The following is a 24,851-nucleotide window of genomic DNA, read 5'->3' on the forward strand; positions in this document are numbered from 1 at the left end:
AACATACCCCCCCCCCCCCCCCGCCGCACCCCGCCAAGCGGTTTTGAAAAATTCAAGATTAAAACTACCAACACCCTTTTGGCCCACCCTGTATAAAATAAAATAACTACAAATAAAATAGCTATGTAGAAAAAACCGGCCAAGTGCGAGTCGGACTCGCGCACGAAGGGTTCCGTACCATTACCCAAAAAAACGGCAAAAACATCACGTTTGTTGTATGGGAGCCCCACTTAGATATTTATTATATTCTGTTTTTAGTATTTTTTGCTATAGTGGCATTAGAAATACATCATCTGTGAAAATTTCAACTGCCTAGCCTAGACAGACGTACAGCGGAGTCTTAGTAATAGGGTCCCGTTTTTACCCTTTAGGTACGGAACCCTAAAAAAGATAACAAGAATATTATAAGTTGTAAACAATTCAAACCATTTATTATTTGTTTCAGCTCTACTACCTATGTATCCACTACATAGAGCGTACCACAACGGAACATAACATCCAAAACACAGTACTCGAATGCCTCAGCACCCTCCTGTCGCAAGCCAGAGGGGAATACAGGAAAGCCCTGTTGGAGAGGCATCCGAGGAAAGTGTCCTTAGACCACAGGGAGGAGAAACGACATAGGAGGAATATTAGTGAGTTTTCTAAAATTAATTTTATTTTTCTGTCTATCTCTCTCACTTATCTATCAAATAGTTTCGGATATCTTGGACCGCGAGTTCGAATATTACCCAACGTTTAATTTTACTTCAACTTATAATTACGTAGCTAAGTAACAATATTGCCCTAATATTGATATATGGTTAGCATTGGTTACAGTTACCGACACCCCTTTTTAACTTATAACATCTTAATTTAAAAATACAACCAAATAAATTTGACAGTGTAGAATAAGATAAGACAGATAAGAAAAATTGTAACTGACTCTAACATATTTTACATCAATACCTAAACGAAGTAACTTTATACTTGTATCTTAGGTATTTCGTTGTACACAATGTTAAAATAACGTTGTCGAATGTTAAAATACCTCGCTGTGCATCCTCTTCTCCCGCAATCTTCGGCAAAGGATGCTATGAGATGCGATTCGGGATGCGTTTTAATCTTCTTCCTCGCTTTATCCCGGCATTTTGCCACGGCTCATGGGAGCCTGGTGTCCGCTTGACAACTAATCCCAGGAATTGGCGTGGGCACTAGTTTTTACGAAAGCGACTGCCATCTGACCTTCCATTCCAACCCAGAGGGTAAACTAGGCCTTATTGGGATTAATCCGGTTTCCTCACGATGTTTTCCTTCACCGAAAAGCGACTGGTAAATATCAAATGATATTTCGTACATAAGTTCCGAAAAACTCATTGGTACGAGCCAGGGTTTGAACCTGCGATCTCCGGATTGAAAGTCGCACGCTCTTACCGCTAGGCCACCAGCGCTTTTTTAATGGGGTGCGTTTCAATAGTCAATGGAATTTCAACTTTCTGTACAATAGTTACGAGTACATATACGCTAGCCGTCGCGGGCGCGTGGCGTGGTGTGGTCTCTGGACTGCCACTTAATTATGTAACGTAGCAATTGCATAAAAGGTTCAAATTCCTTTGACTCTAATACCTAAGATCCTCTGGTTGGACCAACTTAAGCAGAAACAAAATCGCAGAGCTACCGGACCACCCCAGGAGTCAAGACACGTCTGTGATCGATGCGGCAAGAAATGCCGATCGGCCATTGGTCTATACAGTCATCGCAGTCGATGTAGGCTGTAGACTACCTCCTCAAAATATTCTTTAGTCGCTGCAACTATCATCTGCAAAGATGCTGTGGCCAATGATGATGAGTACCTAAGATCCTCTGGGACTATCAGTTTGAAGATACGATCCTCTGGTTGGACCAACTTAAGCAGAAACGAAATCGCAGAGCTGCTGGACCACTCCAGGAGTCAAGACACGTCTGTGATCGATGCGTCAAGAAATGGCCATTGGTCTATACCAGTGGTGGGCAAAGTACAGCCCGCGGGCCAGCTTCGGCCCGCGAATGGATTTCATCCGGCCCGCCGCCGGTCGTATGAAATAATTAGAATATGGGCTATATGGCATTCGCCCACGATTATCACAAATCAAAATAAATTTTGGCTACAATTCTGGCCCTCCACTTAAATTTCCTAAACTTTCTGGCCCCCCATGAAGAAAGTTTGCCCACCACTGGTCTATACAGTCATCGCAGTCGATTTAGGCTGTAGGCTACCTCCTCAAAATACCTTCTTTAGTCGCTGCAACTATCATCTGGATGATGATGATGATGATGATGATGATGATGATGATGATGATGATGATGATGATGATGATGATGATGATGATGATGATGATGATGATGATGATGATGATGATGATGATGATGATGATGATGATGATGATGATGATGATGATGATGATGATGATGATGATGATGATGATGATGATGATGATGATGATGATGATGATGATGATGATGATGACGATGATGACGATGACGACGACGACGACGACGACGACGACGACGACGACGACGACGACGATGACGATGATGATGATGATGTACCTAAGATCCTGTGGGACTATCAGTTTGAAGATACGAGTAGTACAGTCAGCAGCAGAAGTTGCTACGCGGGCGAGGTGATCAAAATTACCTTGACACGGTCTTATTCTCTTAACAATAAAGTTGCGTCAAGATCATTTTGAACACCTCGCCCGCTTAGCAACTATTGCCGCTGACTGTACAGAACCACTATTCTTTGTTTACATACAGGTAATGCAAGCATATCGTCTCGAGCGACGATGGGTCCGCTATCAGAACGTGATTCAGATCTGCTGTTCAACGGAGCCCTACATTTGACTACACCCAGCCTTAGTGTTGAGGACCTTACCATTCAGGTATTAAGTACTATCTTAAAGTCTAATTCGATTTATACACTGACACCGTGATCTACCACGGAGAGAACAACGATATATTAATCGTCCTGCGCGCCGATGTATCTTCACCCTTCTGTGTGTTGTACTATTAATTGTACTGCGTGTTTTTGTTTTAACATACTGCACGGATATCATGGTCGTATTTTTATCACCTGTCATGTCATGCGTCGTATTCGCACTTTCATACTCGTTAGAACGTGACAGATGATAAAAAGGCGGCCATGTTAGCCCTGTAGTGATCCATATTTTAACGCTTGCCGAGGCACATTGTGATGTTAGTGTGTAAGTCACTCAAGATACTATTGTTTATTTAAAAAACCGGCCAAGTGCGAGTCCGACTCGCGCACGATGGGTTCCGTATCATTTCACAAAAAACGGCAAAAAATCTCGTTTGTTGTATGGGAGGGGCTCCCATACAACAAACGAGACATACTTAAATATTTATTTTATTTTGCTTTTAGTATTTGTTGTTATAGCGGCAACAAAAATACATCATCTGTGAAAATTTCAACTGTCTAGCTATCACGGTTCATGAGATACAGCCTGGTGAGAGACAGACAGACAGACAGACAGACGGACGGACAGTGGAGTCTTAGTAATATTAGGGTCCCTTTTTTACCCTTTGGGTACGGAACCTAAAAATCACAGATAGTGTGTGCAGCAGCTTATGAAAGGAATATTAATGCCTAGACTAAGCACACTTATACAATAGGCCTGATGACAAATTTTGAAAACCCTTTTAATATCGTCGGTACACTTGTATTAGTTCCGAAAAACACTATATTTCAGTTATACTCATAAGATTTAACATAGATAATTGCATTTTATTATAGCTTGTTTAAACTTCGCGCGAAAACGCCTCGCATGCCATTTGTGACGTCATCATTTAGTTGGTGGTAGGGTGGTAGATATTGTTTACATACTTACAGTTACGAATTTCCCTTGAATCCGAATGATATTGTTAATTCAGCACCATATATTACGATTAGGGATGATAAATACATTACAAAAATTTATCACAATAACTCATTTTACACAAAAACTCTCACACGGTTGCAGTTTAAGATGAATTATTTAGATACATGTAAATTTTGAGTGAAAATCACCGAACGCCGGTTTTACTTTTTAATTTTTACTACTACTACTACTAACATGGCAATGATAGTTCCATTCAGCCAAATAATTAAAAAAGTTTGTTGTTGAAATATCGTATTATTTAGCATTTTATTTAAATAATAACAAATATACTTTATATCGTGTAATAATATTTTTTGGACGTAATAAATGTTTAGTGGCCAAAATAACATTTTTTTTGCACCTTTCGAACTCTTTGGTGCCCACGTATAGATTTCGGTCAATGAGGTTGTCTATGTTGCTCTAAGAAATATGTTATGGATTGATGACGTCACTGTTTAGAACGTTTCTGATTGGCGTTTCAGTAAAAATGGCCGATTGGAGAATTTTGCACTTTTATTTTATTGAATATATTAATAATCCTTCAGTTTATACTGAGATTGGGCCATTTTTTAGAATCATATTAACATATATGTTTCGTTGAAACCATTATTTACATGATTCATTGTTACTTGCAACAGGCCTATTCACGGAGATAAACCATGAATTCTTTATGTTTCTTTTTATAATTTTTGTTTATGTGCTTTTAATTTTTATTTTAATATCCTTAGACGCCAGACTCTCCGGCGAGCGAAATGGACTTGGAAGAGAACACAGAGCACTTGTCCAAAGAGCTTCTAAGTTACCACAAGAACCTGACCGAGAAGCTTCAGGAAATCGAGGAGTCGGAGACGAGAGAAGAAGACCATGTTGACCATGGAGGTTTTGAGAGTGGAGTTAAGGTATGCCGACAGAAAGATGAACAGGGTACAGGTCGGTTCTCGAATAGAATGAACGAAACTTTCATGCATACAGCATTTTTTTTATTACGAGTGACACATCGGCACTACTTTGCAAAAAACTTGTATCTTGTTCAGTCAATCTAAGAAAAATGTGGTACAGCTTGGCAAAAAAGAGTAGAAATTAAAAAGTGGCAACACTGTCGTGTCGTCCCGTTTTCTTATATCCATTGGTTTGAAAGGGATGCCACTACAGTGTTGCCACTTTTTAATTTCTACTTTTTTTTGCCAAGCTGTATGTGGTGGTATAGGATGCATACAGAGTTACTGCTTTTCAACTTTGAGTAGTAGTGTGAGATACGAGATTTTTTCAAAGTAGTGACGACATGTATTGGTATACTGTCAAGAGCCGCCATTTTATTGGTTAATATCATACACATATAGATATTTTCATTCACTCGTTCGTTCCATTCGTGCCAGCACTTGTGAATTGACCTGTACCATTAATTACATCACACGTTTAGGGGGGGGGGGGGGGGGGGGGTCAAGAAAATGTGACATGTTGTGACAAGGGGGAGAGGGGAGTCACAAACTTTGTGACGTCACTTTAACTTCATCAGTAACCAAAATTTTATTTTAATCATTTTATTTACTGTACAGTTCAAAAACAAGTTTTTGGAACGATAATCGTTTTTATTAGTTTAATTTTTTTTTCATAATCAGTTTTGGGTTATAAATTCACTAATATTTTGACAAAAAATTAATAATACTTAATTCGATTTGCCGATTTCGTTGAAAAAATGTGACGTCACACCAGGGGGGAGGGGTTTGCCAAATGTGACCAAGTGTGACAAGGAGGGGGGGAGGGGTCAAAAAACCTTGAAATTCGTGTGAGGTAATTAATGGATGACCCCTTACCTAGTAGGCCTCATCTTTAGGCTATTTAGGCAGTACGTTCGTCATACGTACAATACAATATTTTGAATTTCTTCGCTGCGTGTAAGTTTCCTCGCTGTGGTTTTCTTCACCGAAAAGGTGAAAAAAGGGTCAAAAAAAGCTAAAGCTTCAAAAACCGTAATTTTTTTTAACTCTCAAAAGAGTATTCATACGGACTAATGAAGTTTTTCGCACACGATTCATTGTGGGAGAATATTTCTGAACGTCTATATGTTACCCAGTAAAGTATACAGCCGATATTTTTCATTTTATATAAATATACATAAGTGACATTCCATTTTCCAGGTAAATATAGGAGCGGCAACGGACGATGACATTCCGCTGAAGTATCTTGCCCGGTTGCTAGCTTCAAAGTTTCTTCTCACTGCCAACAAGGGAAGTGTAATTCCTGACAGGTAATAATCCCTTTTGACATTTGTGTTTTTAACTTTTTATATATCGTATGCCGGTTACACATTGGTTGACCTTTTAACCGCCTTTTTTGGCGCGCTTTTAATTTTAAACATCCTGGAGGGCAAGATTGAGGGGAAAAGACGCAGAGGAAGGCCCAGGGTCACATATCTCAGCCTAATAAAAGATAGAGTTTCTATCATGTCATAAGAGGGAGTTAAAAGGCTGGCCCAGCAAAAAGAAGAGTGGCGATTACTCCACCGGCAAGAGCATAGCTCTTAAATACTGATGATGAGAATTTTTCATCGAACGTGCTCGTGTCGTTGGCGGTACGAAGGTACACGAAGTTTTGTCTTGACCACGGCGAAATGAGCCCGACTAGGTTAATCGTATATATCAGTCTACGGTGGTTAAAAGATTAAAAATAGGTTACCTAATACATTGACAGTTTGTTAGTGTAAATATATACTAACTTCGCTGGAAAATACATTGTTCTCTACACAGAAATGTGGATAAATACATCAATGTCTTTCTAGCGTCCCGACGGACGGCCTCCCCTCCGGCTTACTAGCCTGGGAGCCTGGGATCCGTTTGGCAACCTACTTTCAACAAGCATTTGACCTTCCCTTTAACCCCGGAGGGAAAACTTTTAGGCATTCGGGGTTAGTTTGGTTTCCTCACGATGTTTTCTTTTATCGGAAAGCGACTGATAAATATCAATAGGGAATATTACGCAAAACTCTGCGTAGAGGGCGTCACTAGGTCAATCACATGGCCTACCGTGAAACAAGACAATCGAAAGTTCGGTTTCTGCCTCTCTATCACTCTTGCCTATTCGATCGATAGAGAGGCAGATAAAGAAATTTCGATTTTGGCGTGTCGCGGTAGGCCACTTGTAAACAAACCGCCTTGATGCATCAATGTCATAGTGAAAACTTGTCAAAAAACTGTTTAAGGCCTAGTATGTATAAGTTACTCTATGGTTTACTAAACAAATTAGTGCTGCACTGTGAGTAATAATAAGAATTCGTTTATTGTTTACCGTGTCAAACAAGATGTTAAAATAATACATAGTCACAATGGCTACCCTGTTCGGGTATACAATATTACACAATTACAATATTATATACAGATCACTTAAATTTATAATAAGTACATCTAAAATTATACAGTCTTAAATAAAAAATACCCATTTAAATCGTAAAAAACATGATCTATCAGCCACTGCTTTAGCTGTCGTTTAAATAATTGTCCGTTTAACATTTTAATACTATTAGGTAAATGGTTAAAAACTTTGATGGCCGAGATAAATGTACCTTTACAATAAGTTGTGTTATTAACCCTTGGGAGCAATATATTGTACTGATATTGAGGGCGTAAATTCTGGGCGTTCTGGCGGCAGAACATTACAGTAATACTCCCTACTGTCATTTTTTACGTTTAACATAAGTTCCGAGAAACTCATTGGGAACGAGTTTTTATATTTAGTCCCTTTTTTTAGGGTTATTCGAGTATCGGTAAAATCATCAGCACTGAACTGCATGTCCGAGATACTCCAATTGTACCCACAAGCCATCACCGTCTATCTGGACAAAGATGCGGATGCCAAGTCACACAATATCTCCGGTAAGTACTGCTACCAACAACTTAGCACCTATTAATATGTTGAGAAAATTGTATCTCATTGTATAACCAATACCTAGCCCGAACAGAGACATCACGATTTAAATACACTGAGAACTCCTAAATCTGAATGAGTTAAAGAAATTGAACTTAGGAACAGAAAAGTGCAACCAAATCGATTCTAAGAGCTCACTACGTTCGATCGAATAAGAGATATACATATTACCAAAGAGTATAGAGGGGTCCTGTGTAAATTTTATAGTCACAGTAAATTTACTGCCATCTATTGACACACGACTAAAACTCAAAATGAAAACGTATAAAAGTATCAAAAAAATGTATATATATGGATAAATTATTTTATTATTTTTATATCATTTTGACCCATGTTCATTCACTGATATCTGTGTTAAAATTGTTAAATATGAAACGGTGTCGTCACGCCATCTAGCCGAGCATAGGCTAAAGGTGAGTGCGCCATCTATCCGAGAATGACTTTTTCTTGATTTCCGAGGCAAGTTTTTTCCTTAAACTTTATTCATCTTATACGAAGTTACATATGTCTTTGATATTACTCGGGGTACTTACAAATTATTAAAATTACAGGCTCATCAGAAGGAACAGATTACAACCAAGACCACATAAACGACTTCATCCTAGAACGCAACGTCTGCTACCAAGACTCACTAACAGACTCCCTAACCCAAGACCTCCTGAACCGGAGCATGGACAGCCACACGCCATCACAACAATTGTCCAAAAAAGACAGCAAATCTCTAGAAAAATCTATGGACAGTGTCGAACAAAAGAGCTCCTCGAAAGACGTCCAAAGCAACATCTTGGACAGTAAAGTTTACACCAAAGAATTAATCGCTAGTGCAATGACGGATAGCACTAACCCTAATATGACTAACAGTAATTTCACTACAAACTCCAATATGTCTTGCAGTAACGACCCTACTACAGGCTACCCGATGTCAAGCAGCGGTGACATATTATCTTCGAGCATAGATTTAGACATGAAATTCGATCATTTCGGTGAATCTACTACCAATTTGGAAAACCTAGATGCATTTAAAAGGGAAGAAAAGAAACGGGCTTTGAAGAGGACCGATGAAGTCCAGAGCAAAGATGCTCCGATTATGGAAATAAGTGAAGATGGAAATTTCGAGTTTCAGCACATGTCGGATGTTTTTGTTCTTTTTGAAGAACATTCGGACCCTCAAATAAGGGGGTTGGTGAGAGTGTGTATAGGGAATTATTTGAGTGCGGCGTTAGAACTTTCACATGGGGATTACAATAGGTGGAGGAATGTCAGTGCTTTGCCGAAGGAAGTTAGTGATAATATCAGTGCTGAAAAGCTGGTGAAGATCATTTTAAAGGTACAGTACTGCAACTCATACTCTTTTTACCTTAATGCCTACTGTCCACGGAAGCGTAGCTGCATAGACGCGTATTCGTCATTGTACGCTTGCTTGCAGCCTACATACAAAACCGCACAACTCTGTCCACGGAGCGTCAACGTCGCGTCAACCGCTCCGTGTTCTGAAATCAACCATAATGCCATCACGGTAGAGTTCATTTTCGGAATTACTCGACGTTTATACTTAATTTAATTGACCAACCACCACCACTAACCACTGGCTGTTGGTGCGCTGAGGCCAAGACTTATTGGAGAAGTGGGCAGGCGTTTGAGAGAGAGTGGTCATGACCCTCACTCCGGGTCGTTCCTTATGCAAAGGTTGTCCATCGCGGTTCAACGTGGCAACGCGGCGAGCGTGATGGGCTCTTTTGCATCTGGAGGGGCGCGGGGCGAATTTTGTGAATAGTTTTTGTGTTAGTTAATAGTAGTGATGTACCGACTATTGATTTGGCCGACTAGCCGACTAATCGGCGCTCGAATGGCCGATTAGTCGGCCGACTAGTCGGCTAGTCGGCCAGATCATTAGTTTCGTATAAGTTCAGGTGAAAAACAATAATTTTGCTCCTTTGGTTGCGCTATTCATCATATTAGCTTGGCTAAAAGGTGTTTTCTACAGGTTTAAATGCCTATCACAAGAATCCTCGTTCAATTTCTGTCTTTCTTTTATTTTGCGATCCTGAACAGACCGTCAGGACAACTTGTAGGAGGTATTTCCAAGGCTCTATTTCCCGTACGTAGTCGCCAGTTAAGAACCTATCCCCTGTGGTCAGCGTCTTTACGAGCAACGTGCCCGTTTATACATCTCATAAATTTTGCAATAATCGGCCGACTAATCGGCGCTCGAATGGCCGATTAGTCGGCCGATTAGTCGGCTAGTCGGCCAGATCATTAGTTTCGTATAAGTTCAGGTGAAAAACAATAATTTTGCTCCTTTGGTTGCGCTATTCATCATATTAGCTTGGCTAAAAGGTGTTTTCTACAGGTTTAAATGCCTATCACAAGAATCCTCGTTCAATTTCTGTCTTTCTTTTATTTTGCGATCCTGAACAGACCGTCAGGACAACTTGTAGGAGGTATTTCCAAGGCTCTATTTCCCGTACGTAGTCGCCAGTTAAGAACCTATCCCCTGTGGTCAGCGTCTTTACGAGCAACGTGCCCGTTTATACATCTCATAAATTTTGCAATAACATTAACAGTTCCCCTTGGCTCCACCATTAAAAAAAACTGAATAATAATAAAATCATTTAACTATAGAACTTGTCCATGAAATTACACGAGAATCAGTTGAGATCGACCTGTAGAGGAAAACACCAGCCCACCAACATACGATAACGATCAAACGGTCAATTATATGTATGAACAAAAGTTTTCTTATGCACCCTTAATAGGTATTTTGGTAAAATAGACATAAAACATATGGTAAATATTGACTGTTGATTTCTTTTTTTTCTGTTTTTCTTTCACTAATAAAGTGCCGACTAATCGGCCATTTTTGCCGACTAGTCGCCGACTAATCGCCGACTACAAATGTGGCCGGATAGTCGGCTTTCCCGACTAGTCGGCGACTAGTCGGTACATCCCTAGTTAATAGTTGTTAAAGTGATAAATTGATAATTATGTAATGTATATAGCTTTGTGACGTGTAAAATTATTTATGATTTTATTTAATTGATACTTAATAACGAAATTACGAAACTATTTAGTAGAATATTTTGAGATGGTAGCACTGGTTAGATATTAGTACTGTTAATCCATTTGATAATTGATCAGGTCAGGACGATGGCGTTGTACAAACAGCAACACTCCTAACTGTACATCGGTGGACCTTATTACAAACGGCATAAGGTCCACCGATGTACAGTTAACAGTGTGGGGGATGGTATGACACCATTTTTAGGGTTCCGTACCTCAAAAGGAAAAAACGGAACCCTTATAGGATCACTCGTGCGTCTGTCTGTCTGTCCGACCATTCCCCCCCTTTATCTCTGAAACTACTGGACCTGAAATTTTGAAAAAAATACACAAAATAGTACTTTACCTATAGATGACAGGAAAACCTATTAGAAATGTGCAGTCAAGCGTTAGTCGGACTTATGTACGGAACCCTTGGAACGCGAGTTTGACTCGCACTTGACCGGTTTTTTGTAGCTAGTGCGTCATTTGTTAGACGTTAGTACTTGACATCTTAGTTAGCGAATAATTTATCGAGGTACAGTCGACGTCAAAGACATGTTTACAATTTTGCACCTTACTCCTTTGTAATAAGGCGAAAAGTGTAAACATATCTTTGACGTCGACTATACAGCATCATCTGCGCCAGTTGTTAAAGGACCCCGTACCTACAGTCTGGAAAATGTGGTTTCAGTTAAATATCTTGAGATTTTGATGTTATAGATTTCAGTCCTGAATAAAAGTCTCTAGGCCCTAGGGGTGTAACCACTGTTTCCGAGTCCCATTTAGAGTTTCGACTGATTTTGTACTAGATAACAAAGTATTAGTACTTTAAAGTTGAATAGACGTTTGAAGTTGACATTACAGTCATTTTATCTTTCTTTGCTGCAAAATTTTGCACTACTTTTCACTTATTTATTTGTCTCTAATAATATTAAAAGTCTATTTACCATTTGTCTTTAATAATATTAAATGTTGCAGGGTTTAACCGACGAAATACACTCAGCAGTGAACCACACGCTCTCGGCCCTAACGAAGACCGTTATCGCATTGAGCGACGCGTCATCCTGGCCTCTCCTGTGGGATTGTATCAACTCTCTCATTTATGTCGAGAGTAACAAGTATTGGCTTTGCAGAGTTAATTTGTGTAAGCTGTATGAGAAGCTACCGTATCAGAAGTAAGTACTAAATGTAATAACAATTTGTGTGACTTTAGACCTTACCTCCATAAGGTAAGGTTGATAATAGCTTGACAGCTTTCGCATTGAGCGACGCGTCATCCTGGCCTCTACTGTGGGATTTTAAGTAAGGTTTATTAATGAGAATCTAATTCGGTTTTGGTATTGTTACAGGTTATTTTTACTGTACCCTGGTTTCCACGCAAAAAGTAAAATAATCGTGGATACACTATTTCGCCTTCTGGCCGACGAAGACCAGAGGGTGAGGCAGGCAGCTGCCCAAACTATAACCAAGTAAGTCAATATTTTATACAATACTATGGCCGCCAAAAATTCCTTGCATAAATCTTAACTGGATCAATTTTTATACACTTATTTCCGCTACTGGTAAATTGTGACAGTGTGGTATTATTTCTTACTTTTTAATAGTTGATTTTATATACCATGTATTTTTGTTAAAATATCATAAGATTCTGTAGGCCATGCTATGTCCACCGGTTTTTTCTATAATATAGTATTTTTTTTATTTATGCCCTTTCCAGCATAATACCAAAAATCTTCATCTCAAAACGGCACACCCCTACCACAATGCTCGCGCAACTGACCAAAGAGCAGAGCCAACTGTTCACCTTCAACCGGCCTGGGTTGTCACTAGACCTGGTCAAGGATATGTACTTCTACTTCGATCTGCCTGAGGAACTGAGAAGTGGAGATATGTTGAAGGGTGGGAGTTTGAGGGCCGTTGTGGGCGATGTTATGTGGCGGTTGGTCGGATGCAATTGTAAATTCTATTCGGTAAGTAACAGAGTCGAAATCCTTTTTATCAAAAGACGGTCCCCTGTGTCAGTGTGGAAAGACTATCCTCTGTAACATAGTTGTATTTCTATGATAAATTTTTAATTTGAAGCGGTTTTGTGTTAGTTTTTGACAATGCTACTTGTTAGAATTACCAACGTACCTGTTAGAACGAACCAGATTTAAAAAATAAACACATTCAAGTTTCATTGATGATTCTGCATAAAAAATACTATAGTACATACTGTAATCTGTGTAATGTGTGTGTCTTCAAAATAATAAATCTAATAAATCTGTAAATAATTTTAAGTTCACTCGAGCTACTAAATTGAACTCTTAAGTTTTAACTATAAGGTCTATTTTACAGCAAGGGCTACTAGAATGCTTACAAGCCATATGCAAGAAGTGGTTGCCATGGAAACACAAGGAGGCATATTCGGACCAAGGCATCTTGAGCTACTGCCTCGATAATCTGGACTACTGCAATGGAAGTGTGGCTAGGAGGACGTTGCTTCTTGATATTTGCAGGCTGGTTTATCCAGGTAAGTTTAAGATAGTTAATATTCCGTAAATGCAGCGTGTTTAACGCTGAAAAACAGAATTTGTTTCTTCTGTTCCTGTAAGATAAGACCAAAAAACAGTTTTGCTACTATTTGTAATTTCACATATGGATAAAACTACGCGCTAAAAGTTTCTGTGTAACTTCTTATAGATATATCTCTATTTGAAAAAGATATCAGTACCCTGGATAACTTTTAAATAGAGATATATCTGTCTATACAGTTCGCATTCAAAAGTATCTGTTTGTCTAATTGTTCTACATATATGCGACGTTATCTATGAAAAGGGACTGGGAAGGAGAAAGGGAAGGGGATGGGATAAATACAATACCGCGCGACGATGTGTGGTGCGGCGTAAGCGCCATCGACAATAAGGTCCCTTTTCATAGATAATGCCCCACATATACAAATTTCATTTCTCTAACTAAAATCTCTGTAGATACTTTTGATCTGTAGTCTGATCCGCTACTTTTGATTCTGACTGTACCAATTTGATTTAATAAATTACCCAATTAGTCCCCAATTTTTGATATAATAAATTATTGTTGTAGTGGAAATCCACAACATAATGTGCAAGAAAGCAACCACAGACATATTCGAACGCGACTCCCAAACTAAAGAAAAATGGCAACATTTAGACGACGAACGAGTTTCGAGCTCAGCGGAGAAGTTTCTGCAAGTGACGTTGAAAATGCTAAACGTGCTGGTGCACTTGATTGAGGATGTTAACCCTAATGTGCATTTGAATAAGAGTGGTATTGCGCTACCGGGAAGCCCGGTTAGGAGGAAAAGTACAGGTATTTTTATACACAAAATATTTATACAGGATGTTTTTTTTTGTTTTCCGGTATATTTGTTGTTTGGCTAAGTATTTTTGAGGAAACTAAATGGCATACAAATCTTACTTTTACGCTTAACTAACAAAATGCAATAAAAAGATATTAGAATTTTGTGACTAGATTTTGCCTACAAATTCTAATTTTGTTGTTTGTTGCAAACAACAAAATTAGAATGTTCATTTTAAATGTATTGGCTGATCGACTAAACTGATAGATGAAGAAATTTGTGACGGTTTCTTGAAATGACAGCGGTCACAGGCACAATAAAAACTAAAAATCCATACGATTACAACGAACTAAAAAGTCTTATACTAACTAAAAATTGATTAAAGTTCATATTTCTTCACAATCAGAACCTCAACCCCGTCGCGGCAGTGTCCCAGACGGCGCAGACGACAAAAACATGCGCAAGCGACTCCCCACACCCGCCACCAGCATGCGACCGACTTTCGCGGGACACTTCTACACCGAACCCTTCTATATGAAGCTGTATGACAATCTGAGAGCTACGTACTCTAACCATAAGGTATTATACCACTTTATCATTATATGTACAAAGTATCCGACAATTGGATGATATCCCTTGGATGACTCAAAGTACTGACGTAGGTTAGGTTGTCAGTCGAACAACTTTGGAACACTGAGCATGGCTCGACATGTTTCTATATATATTGTTTCTTATTGCCTCAATTGGTGTCCTGACCTTTTTGTCATTACAGATAAACCTCGACCCAAAAAGCAGTATGTTCTACGAATTCCTAACAACAGTGCTCAATTGCCTGGCTATACAACTGGAACTTTCCACTGAACGCGAATTTGGTTCAGTCACAGAAGAGCTACTCTACTACCTCAAAGTGATAATGCCTCTGCGTTCCGACACGACTGTGTATTGCATAACACAGCTATTAAAATGCTTATTTGGTACTAACATGATAACGGAATATAATGATTTCATGACTATAGAAGCTTTCCCAAAGTGTGAAGAAAAAATTGCATTCTACGATGATGTTATGTTGATTAATTCCTTAAGTCCTATTGAGAGTGAATCTAGAAGGAACAGTATATGTTCGAATTCTAGTCAGAAACTTACATTAGATAGTAAAAATCCGGTGATGATGGAAGAGCGAAAAATGTTGATAGCTATGGAGAATTTCTCTAAGAATAAAATGGATAGGAAGTGGAGTACGAATAAAAAGGAGTTGGAGAGATATATTCGGTTGTTTGAACCGGTTGTGATACAAGCTTTAAAGGTAAGTTCGCTTAGTTTTTATACACAGTCGGTATTTTATACTAGAGCTCCTAAATTCCTAATCAAAGATAAACATGTGTCTTAATAGTAGTTTAGTTGGATATGATACCTAAGATCCTCATTTTAATCGCAATGCTCAGTTTTCGGAATTCAGGATAGTCACGATCGTCCGGGTGCACAAGTACTTGTCTGTACATACCCTTAATGTCACAAAATCGCTCTTTTTCTAGAATGTAAACGTTTCAAGGAAAAGATTGTATCTTATCAGGTTTCTCATTTTTATCCAAACCGTTTCTCTTACAATAATTACACTTTTCGTGAATCATTTATATCATTCGCAGAGCTATACGATGCAAAACGACATACCACTCCAATGTCGCGTGTTAAGCCTTCTAAGCCAGCTGCTAACTCTGAGAGTCAACTACTGCATGCTTGACAGTGAGCAGATCTTCATTGCGTTCCTTATCAAGCAACTTGAATATGTGGAACAACATGAGATACCGTGAGTATGCTACCGCATTTTTATACTCTGGCACAGCAACCTTGTCAGTAGAAAAGGGCGGCAAATTTAAAAAAATGTAGTCACGAAGAGCTGACTTCCCATAGAAATTTGAATTTCGCGCCTTCTTTTACTGACAAGTTGGGTGTCATCATCATCATCCGGGCGTTATCCCAGCATTTTGCCACGGCTCACGGGAGCCTGGGTTAACACGTTGGGTGTGTTTCTGTATATTAGAATAATGCACAGTACTATCTTAAAACGAACTTATATAACAGGCATGCTTGCCTATATAACAGGAGTGCCTTCTCAACAGTTCTCGCTGTGATACTATAAGATAAAGAAATAAAATATAGTTCAAAACCTCTAATTTAGCTATGAACTAACTAAATACTGGCAATTCAAAACTAACCGCCAAGGGAGAGCTATTATGGGGCTGTCGCGTACCTGGGAAGGGCGAAATTCTCTAAGATTTTCTTACAACCTTAACTTTGACATTGTAATCCAGTGACATTTACATATGCCATACGATAAATAAATTATGGGGCTTATTTTAGTAATTAGAATTATAATCGCGCGTAAAAAAGGCCTTTTGTAGCGGGAGCGTTACATTTTGGTGCCGTGACCAGGATATCTAAATTTAGAAAATACTATTTTTTATGTTTTTTTCTATTTTACTTATACTAAGCTTGTTCGGCAATGTCCGCTCCATAACGAGAAGCTTGATCAAGAGCGATTCACGATGGCAATGTTAGTCGATCAGCCAATATCAATATGTCAAACTTTTACGGAAACTTTGTATTTCTATTGTATTACTTAATTCATCAAATTAAAATACGTTTGATGCGTATTTTAGTTATCTGTTTCATTGTTTCAGTAATTGCTGTGATCTAGTCCATAGTATACTGATGTTCTTAGTTCAACTGTCTTCCTCGAAACACCACACAAAGCAAATAATAGAAATTCCTAAGGTACGTTGTTTTGATAAGGTACTTTTGAGTCTCGAATTGGAATCATGACGCATATTTATTAGACAGTTACCAAGTTGTTTGGTAATTAGCTTATTTATTGAATATTCTACTGAAAAATTGAGATATTTTTCTTTTAATTAAAACCAAAATATTACTTTGCTAATCCGCGGAAAGATAACGTGCTAGTCAATCAGTAGTCGTCAACAACTCCTGAGGATGCCTCGTAGAGAGGCGAAACACGTGTCGAGTATTATTCTTTTGGTGGTGGTTTGTTATATCTATTTGCGTATATATTATTGCGGTGGGAGGGTGGCAACATTAATTGCATGTAAAAAATACGCAAGTAAGTATACGTTGGTTAGCACTGATTGACTAGCACGTTATCTTTCCGCGGATTAGCAAAGTAATATTTTGGTTTTAATTAATATGGATTTCCGCAAAGTAACGCCTGATTCTATTCACTATTTTTCTTTTAGTTTAATTCTCATTTAATATGCCTATTCTTTTTAGCTAATACAACTATGCGACGGTCTAATGGCATCTGGCAATCACTTGGAGTGTATAGCCGGTTTGGAGCCAGTTATCGTCAAAATTTTCAGCAACATGGGTGGTAAGACATGTCTCTTAAACGTAGTCGCGGGAGGCTAGTATGATATATTTTCGTAAAAACTGTTTTTTTCTTGCAGGTGGTAGTGTATTGGGAAGGCAGCAACAACAAGAAGCGCAGGCTACAAGGGAAGTCCTGTTTTCAATGTTGCAAAAAACTATGGACCGACAAAAGGTATATGGGGCTATGAATACAATCTATAGTTTAAATTTGCAATATTCGCTCGAATATGCAAGAGTGATAGAGAGGCAGAAACCGAACTTTAGATTGTCGTGTTTCACGGTAGGCCATGTGATTGACGTAGTGACGCATGATGTGTCATTGATGTTTGTTTACTGTATGTGCTAGTTGTGCCACCTACGCAGAGCTTTGCCTAATATTCGCGATAGAACTGATACAATTATATTTAAATATGTGTTCAAAACGCGAAAGTTTTCAATGTTATATATTCTCTCTGTTTTTAGGATAACTCATAAAATAATTGAATATCTTCTTTTCCAGGTCCTAGAACTAGTATCCTGCGTCCTCTGTCTCTCCCAAGACCACCCAGAAAGCTACTACCTCTGGTCAGAACTCGCCTGTAACACCCTTCTAAACTTGCTGGCCAGCGCGTCCATCGAGCTGGACAGCCGGCATGCCATCGCGGCGCTGGAGAGGCTGATAGAGTCCGTGTATAAAGACGTGCTGCTGGAGCAGGGCAGGGTCGAGATGCTGCTCAAGATATTGTTCAAGGCGCCTGAACAGGTATTTACCAATTGGTTTGTAGGGTACAACTTAAGATGCTTAAGAGGACAAGCGTATTAACCGGGAGTACACATACATGGCCAAGATACAGGCTCAGCCTAGTTTGGTCTCTGACGGATATAGTTATTTTTGTATATTATCTAAATTTGTAAATAAACTTTTTTGTATTTTGTATAATAAACAAATATGTTTTTCTATTTCAGACATCGTCGCCCCGCAAACTGAAAATCCGCTACCTCGCCATAACAATGGTCATCCTGCGAAAAATACTCGTTCTAATACCAGAGAGCGAAATACTACTATCAATAAACTACCTCAAATCGTCCCATATTTCACCTCAATCTATATTTTTCAACGTCAAACCTGACGTGGACCCGCTAAACGTCCAAAATGTCAACGAGAACTGCGCCAATTTGTCACCAGATGTCATTCTAGTCAGGTTCTTGTTCAAAACTTTGACGTTTGCTATAACTGAGGTGGATAATTGCCATGATGCGATTGAGTTTGGCGATGAAGAGGGTCAGAATGGCTTGCTGTATGCGGTGTGCGTGAATATTATTGTGCAAGTAAAGCATATGCTGCATTTAACAAGTAAGTATTTTATATTATAAATCGTGTATTTGTACTTGCTATAACATTTTAAACTCCACTTAGTCACATTTTCATTGAAAATAAACCATTTTGTAACGTAAGACTAAATTTTCAGTGTATGCACCCTAACTGCTACTGTTACTGACAAGTTCTAAACCTTATCCCAAAGACATAAGGTCCACCGATGGGCAGTTACGTTGCTGTTAAATTAAGGATACTAAGCACGAATATATTCGTACATTGACCCGCTTGTTCCTATCTCTATCGCACGCGCGTGATTATAGGGAACGTGTGTTAACTGTAGGGGGCAGCACAGGAGCCTCCTGTTTATTAGCGCGAAGTGTAAATGTCAAGTTTAAGCTGCCAATGTAGCCCTCAAGATGGCAGAACCTGCTATGCACATGAAAACGCACATGAACTGTAGAGGGCAGCACTTGTTTTGGCGTTAAGTGTCAATATACAATTTATGTTACCGATTCAGGCCACAAGATGGCAGGCCCTCCAACGCGCCCATGATGTCGGCGGTCAATGACACTGTGCGAGCGGGACAGCAATATTATGCGCGTGCGATAGAGATAGGAACAGGCGAGTGAATGTACGAAATTCTTCGTGCTTAGCGTCTTTGTTTGAGCACGGTAAGTCAATGTAGGTACAGTCACCTGCAATAATATGTTACACAACGAAGGCCGCAAAAATATCTGACACGATCTTATTTGTAGAGCCATAAGAGCGAGTCACATATTTTTGCGGCCTTCGAAGAGTAACATATTATTGCAGGTGACTGTACACTATAGCCTCCTAAGGCCCAGCCTTACAAATGTAAAATCCAGAATTTGCCACTGAAATATGAATCTTTAGTGCAGGGAATAGAGTTGATTTTGGTTTTGTTTGAAAATTGGACGAAACTAAACAAATGCGACTCTGTTCCAATTAAATATGATTTAAATTTCATCGAATTGAATAAGTACTATAGGTACGACCTTGGGCCTTAGGAGGATAATATATATTTGTTGCTTTTCCAGGTGGCTGCCTCTTCCCCCTAACAGCCAAGACCGCGCAAAGCATCCTGCACAACGAGCAGAGCGGCCTCAACACCGGCCTGTACAGTCCCGACGAGAATATACCGCTGGACCTGCTCAACCTGATATGCCTGCGCGCCGCGCACAGGACGCCGCTGCTGACTGTACACTGGTCGCACTTGTTGATAAGGTAACGTAAATTTTGGATGAATTCAACAAAATACAGTTGCTTGTCTACAAAATAAAGTTGTCTTAGGGCCACTTGCACCATGCCACTAACCCGGGGTTAAGCGGTGAAACCGTTAGTGGAATGGTGCAAGTGATGCAAAGCATCCTGCACAACCAGCAAAGCGGCCTCAACACCGGGCTGTACAGTCCAGACGAGAATATACCGCTGGACCTGCTCAATCTGATATGCCTGCGCGCCGCGCACAGGACGCCGCTGCTGACTGTACATTGGTCGCATCTGTTGATAAGGTAACGTAAATTTTGGATGAAATTAACAAAATAGAGTTGCTTGTCTACAAAATAATGTTGTCTTAGGGCCACTTGCACCATCCCACTAACCCAGGGTTAAGCGGTGAAACCGTTAGTGGAATGGTGCAAGTGATGCAAAGCATCCTGCACAACGAGCAGAGCGGCCTCAACACGGGCTTGTACAGTCCCGACGAGAATATACCGCTGGACCTGCTCAACCTGATATGCCTGCGCGCCGCGCACAGGACGCCGCTGCTGACTGTACATTGGTCGCACTTGTTGATAAGGTAACGTAAATTTTGGATGAATTCAACAAAATACAGTTACTTGTCTACAAAATAAAGTTGTCTTAGGGCCACTTGCACCATCCCACTAACCCAGGGTTAAGCGGTGAAACCGTTAGTGGGATGGTGCAAGTGATGCAAAGCATCCTGCACAACGAGCAGAGCGGCCTCAACACGGGCTTGTACAGTCCCGACGAGAATATACCGCTGGACCTGCTCAACCTGATATGCCTGCGCGCCGCGCACAGGACGCCGCTGCTGACTGTACATTGGTCGCACTTGTTGATAAGGTAACGTAAATTTTGGATGAATTCAACAAAATACAGTTACTTGTCTACAAAATAAAGTTGTCTTAGGGCCATTTGCACCATCCCACTAACCCAGGGTTAAGCGGTGAAACCGTTAGTGGGATGGTGCAAGTGATGCAAAGCATCCTGCACAACGAGCAGAGCGGCCTCAACACGGGCTTGTACAGTCCCGACGAGAATATACCGCTGGACCTGCTCAACCTGATATGCCTGCGCGCCGCGCACAGGACGCCGCTGCTGACTGTACATTGGTCGCACTTGTTGATAAGGTAACGTAAATTTTGGATGAATTCAACAAAATACAGTTACTTGTCTACAAAATAAAGTTGTCTTAGGGCCATTTGCACCATCCCACTAACCCAGGGTTAAGCGGTGAAACCGTTAGTGGGATGGTGCAAGTGATGCAAAGCATCCTGCACAACGAGCAGAGCGGCCTTAACACGGGCTTGTACAGTCCCGACGAGAATATACCGCTGGACCTGCTCAACCTGATATGCCTGCGCGCCGCGCACAGGACGCCGCTGCTGACTGTACATTGGTCGCACTTGTTGATAAGGTAACGTAAATTTTGGATGAATTCAACAAAATACAGTTACTTGTCTACAAAATAAAGTTGTCTTAGGGCCATTTGCACCATCCCACTAACCCAGGGTTAAGCGGTGAAACCGTTAGTGGGATGGTGCAAGTGATGCAAAGCATCCTGCACAACGAGCAGAGCGGCCTCAACACGGGCTTGTACAGTCCCGACGAGAATATACCGCTGGACCTGCTCAACCTGATATGCCTGCGCGCCGCGCACAGGACGCCGCTGCTGACTGTACATTGGTCGCACTTGTTGATAAGGTAACGTAAATTTTGGATGAATTCAACAAAATACAGTTACTTGTCTACAAAATAAAGTTGTCTTAGGGCCATTTGCACCATCCCACTAACCCAGGGTTAAGCGGTGAAACCGTTAGTGGGATGGTGCAAGTGATGCAAAGCATCCTGCACAACGAGCAGAGCGGCCTCAACACGGGCTTGTACAGTCCCGACGAGAATATACCGCTGGACCTGCTCAACCTGATATGCCTGCGCGCCGCGCACAGGACGCCGCTGCTGACTGTACATTGGTCGCACTTGTTGATAAGGTAACGTAAATTTTGGATGAATTCAACAAAATACAGTTGCTTGTCTACAAAATAAAGTTGTCTTAGGGCCATTTGCACCATGCGATGCCACTAACCCAGGGTTAAGAGGTGAAACCGTTAGTGGAATGGTGCAAGTGATGCAAAGCATCCTGCACAACGAGCAGAGCGGCCTCAACACGGGCATGTACAGTCCCGATGAGAATATACCGCTGGACCTGCTCAACCTGAAATGCCTGCGCGCCGCGCACAGGACGCCGCTGCTGACTGTACATTGGTCGCACTTGTTGATAAGGTAACGTAAATTTTGGATGAATTCAACAAAATACAGTTACTTGTCTACAAAATAAAGTTGTCTTAGGGCCATTTGCACCATCCCACTAACCCAGGGTTAAGCGGTGAAACCGTTAGTGGGATGGTGCAAGTGATGCAAAGCATCCTGCACAACGAGCAGAGCGGCCTCAACACGGGCTTGTACAGTCCCGACGAGAATATACCGCTGGACCTGCTCAACCTGATATGCCTGCGCGCCGCGCACAGGACGCCGCTGCTGACTGTACATTGGTCGCACTTGTTGATAAGGTAACGTAAATTTTGGATGAATTCAACAAAATACAGTTACTTGTCTACAAAATAAAGTTGTCTTAGGGCCATTTGCACCATCCCACTAACCCAGGGTTAAGCGGTGAAACCGTTAGTGGGATGGTGCAAGTGATGCAAAGCATCCTGCACAACGAGCAGAGCGGCCTTAACACGGGCTTGTACAGTCCCGACGAGAATATACCGCTGGACCTGCTCAACCTGATATGCCTGCGCGCCGCGCACAGGACGCCGCTGCTGACTGTACATTGGTCGCACTTGTTGATAAGGTAACGTAAATTTTGGATGAATTCAACAAAATACAGTTACTTGTCTACAAAATAAAGTTGTCTTAGGGCCATTTGCACCATCCCACTAACCCAGGGTTAAGCGGTGAAACCGTTAGTGGGATGGTGCAAGTGATGCAAAGCATCCTGCACAACGAGCAGAGCGGCCTCAACACGGGCTTGTACAGTCCCGACGAGAATATACCGCTGGACCTGCTCAACCTGATATGCCTGCGCGCCGCGCACAGGACGCCGCTGCTGACTGTACATTGGTCGCACTTGTTGATAAGGTAACGTAAATTTTGGATGAATTCAACAAAATACAGTTACTTGTCTACAAAATAAAGTTGTCTTAGGGCCATTTGCACCATCCCACTAACCCAGGGTTAAGCGGTGAAACCGTTAGTGGGATGGTGCAAGTGATGCAAAGCATCCTGCACAACGAGCAGAGCGGCCTCAACACGGGCTTGTACAGTCCCGACGAGAATATACCGCTGGACCTGCTCAACCTGATATGCCTGCGCGCCGCGCACAGGACGCCGCTGCTGACTGTACATTGGTCGCACTTGTTGATAAGGTAACGTAAATTTTGGATGAATTCAACAAAATACAGTTGCTTGTCTACAAAATAAAGTTGTCTTAGGGCCATTTGCACCATGCGATGCCACTAACCCAGGGTTAAGAGGTGAAACCGTTAGTGGAATGGTGCAAGTGATGCAAAGCATCCTGCACAACGAGCAGAGCGGCCTCAACACGGGCATGTACAGTCCCGATGAGAATATACCGCTGGACCTGCTCAACCTGAAATGCCTGCGCGCCGCGCACAGGACGCCGCTGCTGACTGTACATTGGTCGCACTTGTTGATAAGGTAACGTAAATTTTGGATGAATTCAACAAAATACAGTTACTTGTCTACAAAATAAAGTTGTCTTAGGGCCATTTGCACCATCCCACTAACCCAGGGTTAAGCGGTGAAACCGTTAGTGGGATGGTGCAAGTGATGCAAAGCATCCTGCACAACGAGCAGAGCGGCCTCAACACGGGCATGTACAGTCCCGATGAGAATATACCGCTGGACCTGCTCAACCTGATATGCCTGCGCGCCGCGCACAGGACGCCGCTGCTGACTGTACATTGGTCGCACTTGTTGATAAGGTAACGTAAATTTTGGATGAATTCAACAAAATACAGTTACTTGTCTACAAAATAAAGTTGTCTTAGGGCCATTTGCACCATCCCACTAACCCAGGGTTAAGCGGTGAAACCGTTAGTGGGATGGTGCAAGTGATGCAAAGCATCCTGCACAACGAGCAGAGCGGCCTTAACACGGGCTTGTACAGTCCCGACGAGAATATACCGCTGGACCTGCTCAACCTGATATGCCTGCGCGCCGCGCACAGGACGCCGCTGCTGACTGTACATTGGTCGCACTTGTTGATAAGGTAACGTAAATTTTGGATGAATTCAACAAAATACAGTTACTTGTCTACAAAATAAAGTTGTCTTAGGGCCATTTGCACCATCCCACTAACCCAGGGTTAAGCGGTGAAACCGTTAGTGGGATGGTGCAAGTGATGCAAAGCATCCTGCACAACGAGCAGAGCGGCCTCAACACGGGCTTGTACAGTCCCGACGAGAATATACCGCTGGACCTGCTCAACCTGATATGCCTGCGCGCCGCGCACAGGACGCCGCTGCTGACTGTACATTGGTCGCACTTGTTGATAAGGTAACGTAAATTTTGGATGAATTCAACAAAATACAGTTACTTGTCTACAAAATAAAGTTGTCTTAGGGCCATTTGCACCATCCCACTAACCCAGGGTTAAGCGGTGAAACCGTTAGTGGGATGGTGCAAGTGATGCAAAGCATCCTGCACA

The 24,851-nt window shown here is 41.2% G+C and overlaps 1 protein-coding gene across 1 annotated transcript in view; it reads left to right on the forward strand.

Moving 5' to 3' along the window:
* The window catches only part of LOC134801305 (huntingtin-like), a 53,872-nt gene that overhangs the window by 3,417 nt on the left and 25,604 nt on the right, over positions 1-24,851 (forward strand). The window contains exons 7-26 of the mRNA XM_063773843.1: positions 446-635; positions 2,776-2,900; positions 4,625-4,795; positions 6,035-6,144; positions 7,641-7,765; positions 8,369-9,144; positions 11,838-12,034; positions 12,209-12,328; positions 12,577-12,829; positions 13,197-13,371; positions 13,941-14,186; positions 14,582-14,754; positions 14,948-15,478; positions 15,819-15,979; positions 16,854-16,947; positions 17,458-17,557; positions 17,634-17,728; positions 18,056-18,298; positions 18,502-18,889; positions 19,912-20,098. Coding sequence (XP_063629913.1) covers positions 446-635; positions 2,776-2,900; positions 4,625-4,795; positions 6,035-6,144; positions 7,641-7,765; positions 8,369-9,144; positions 11,838-12,034; positions 12,209-12,328; positions 12,577-12,829; positions 13,197-13,371; positions 13,941-14,186; positions 14,582-14,754; positions 14,948-15,478; positions 15,819-15,979; positions 16,854-16,947; positions 17,458-17,557; positions 17,634-17,728; positions 18,056-18,298; positions 18,502-18,889; positions 19,912-20,098 — 4,460 coding nt within the window. The remainder of the gene's footprint in view (positions 1-445; positions 636-2,775; positions 2,901-4,624; positions 4,796-6,034; positions 6,145-7,640; positions 7,766-8,368; positions 9,145-11,837; positions 12,035-12,208; positions 12,329-12,576; positions 12,830-13,196; positions 13,372-13,940; positions 14,187-14,581; positions 14,755-14,947; positions 15,479-15,818; positions 15,980-16,853; positions 16,948-17,457; positions 17,558-17,633; positions 17,729-18,055; positions 18,299-18,501; positions 18,890-19,911; positions 20,099-24,851) is intronic.

Source organism: Cydia splendana, chromosome 21 (genome assembly GCF_910591565.1).
Source record: "Cydia splendana chromosome 21, ilCydSple1.2, whole genome shotgun sequence".
NCBI lineage: Eukaryota > Metazoa > Arthropoda > Insecta > Lepidoptera > Tortricidae > Cydia > Cydia splendana.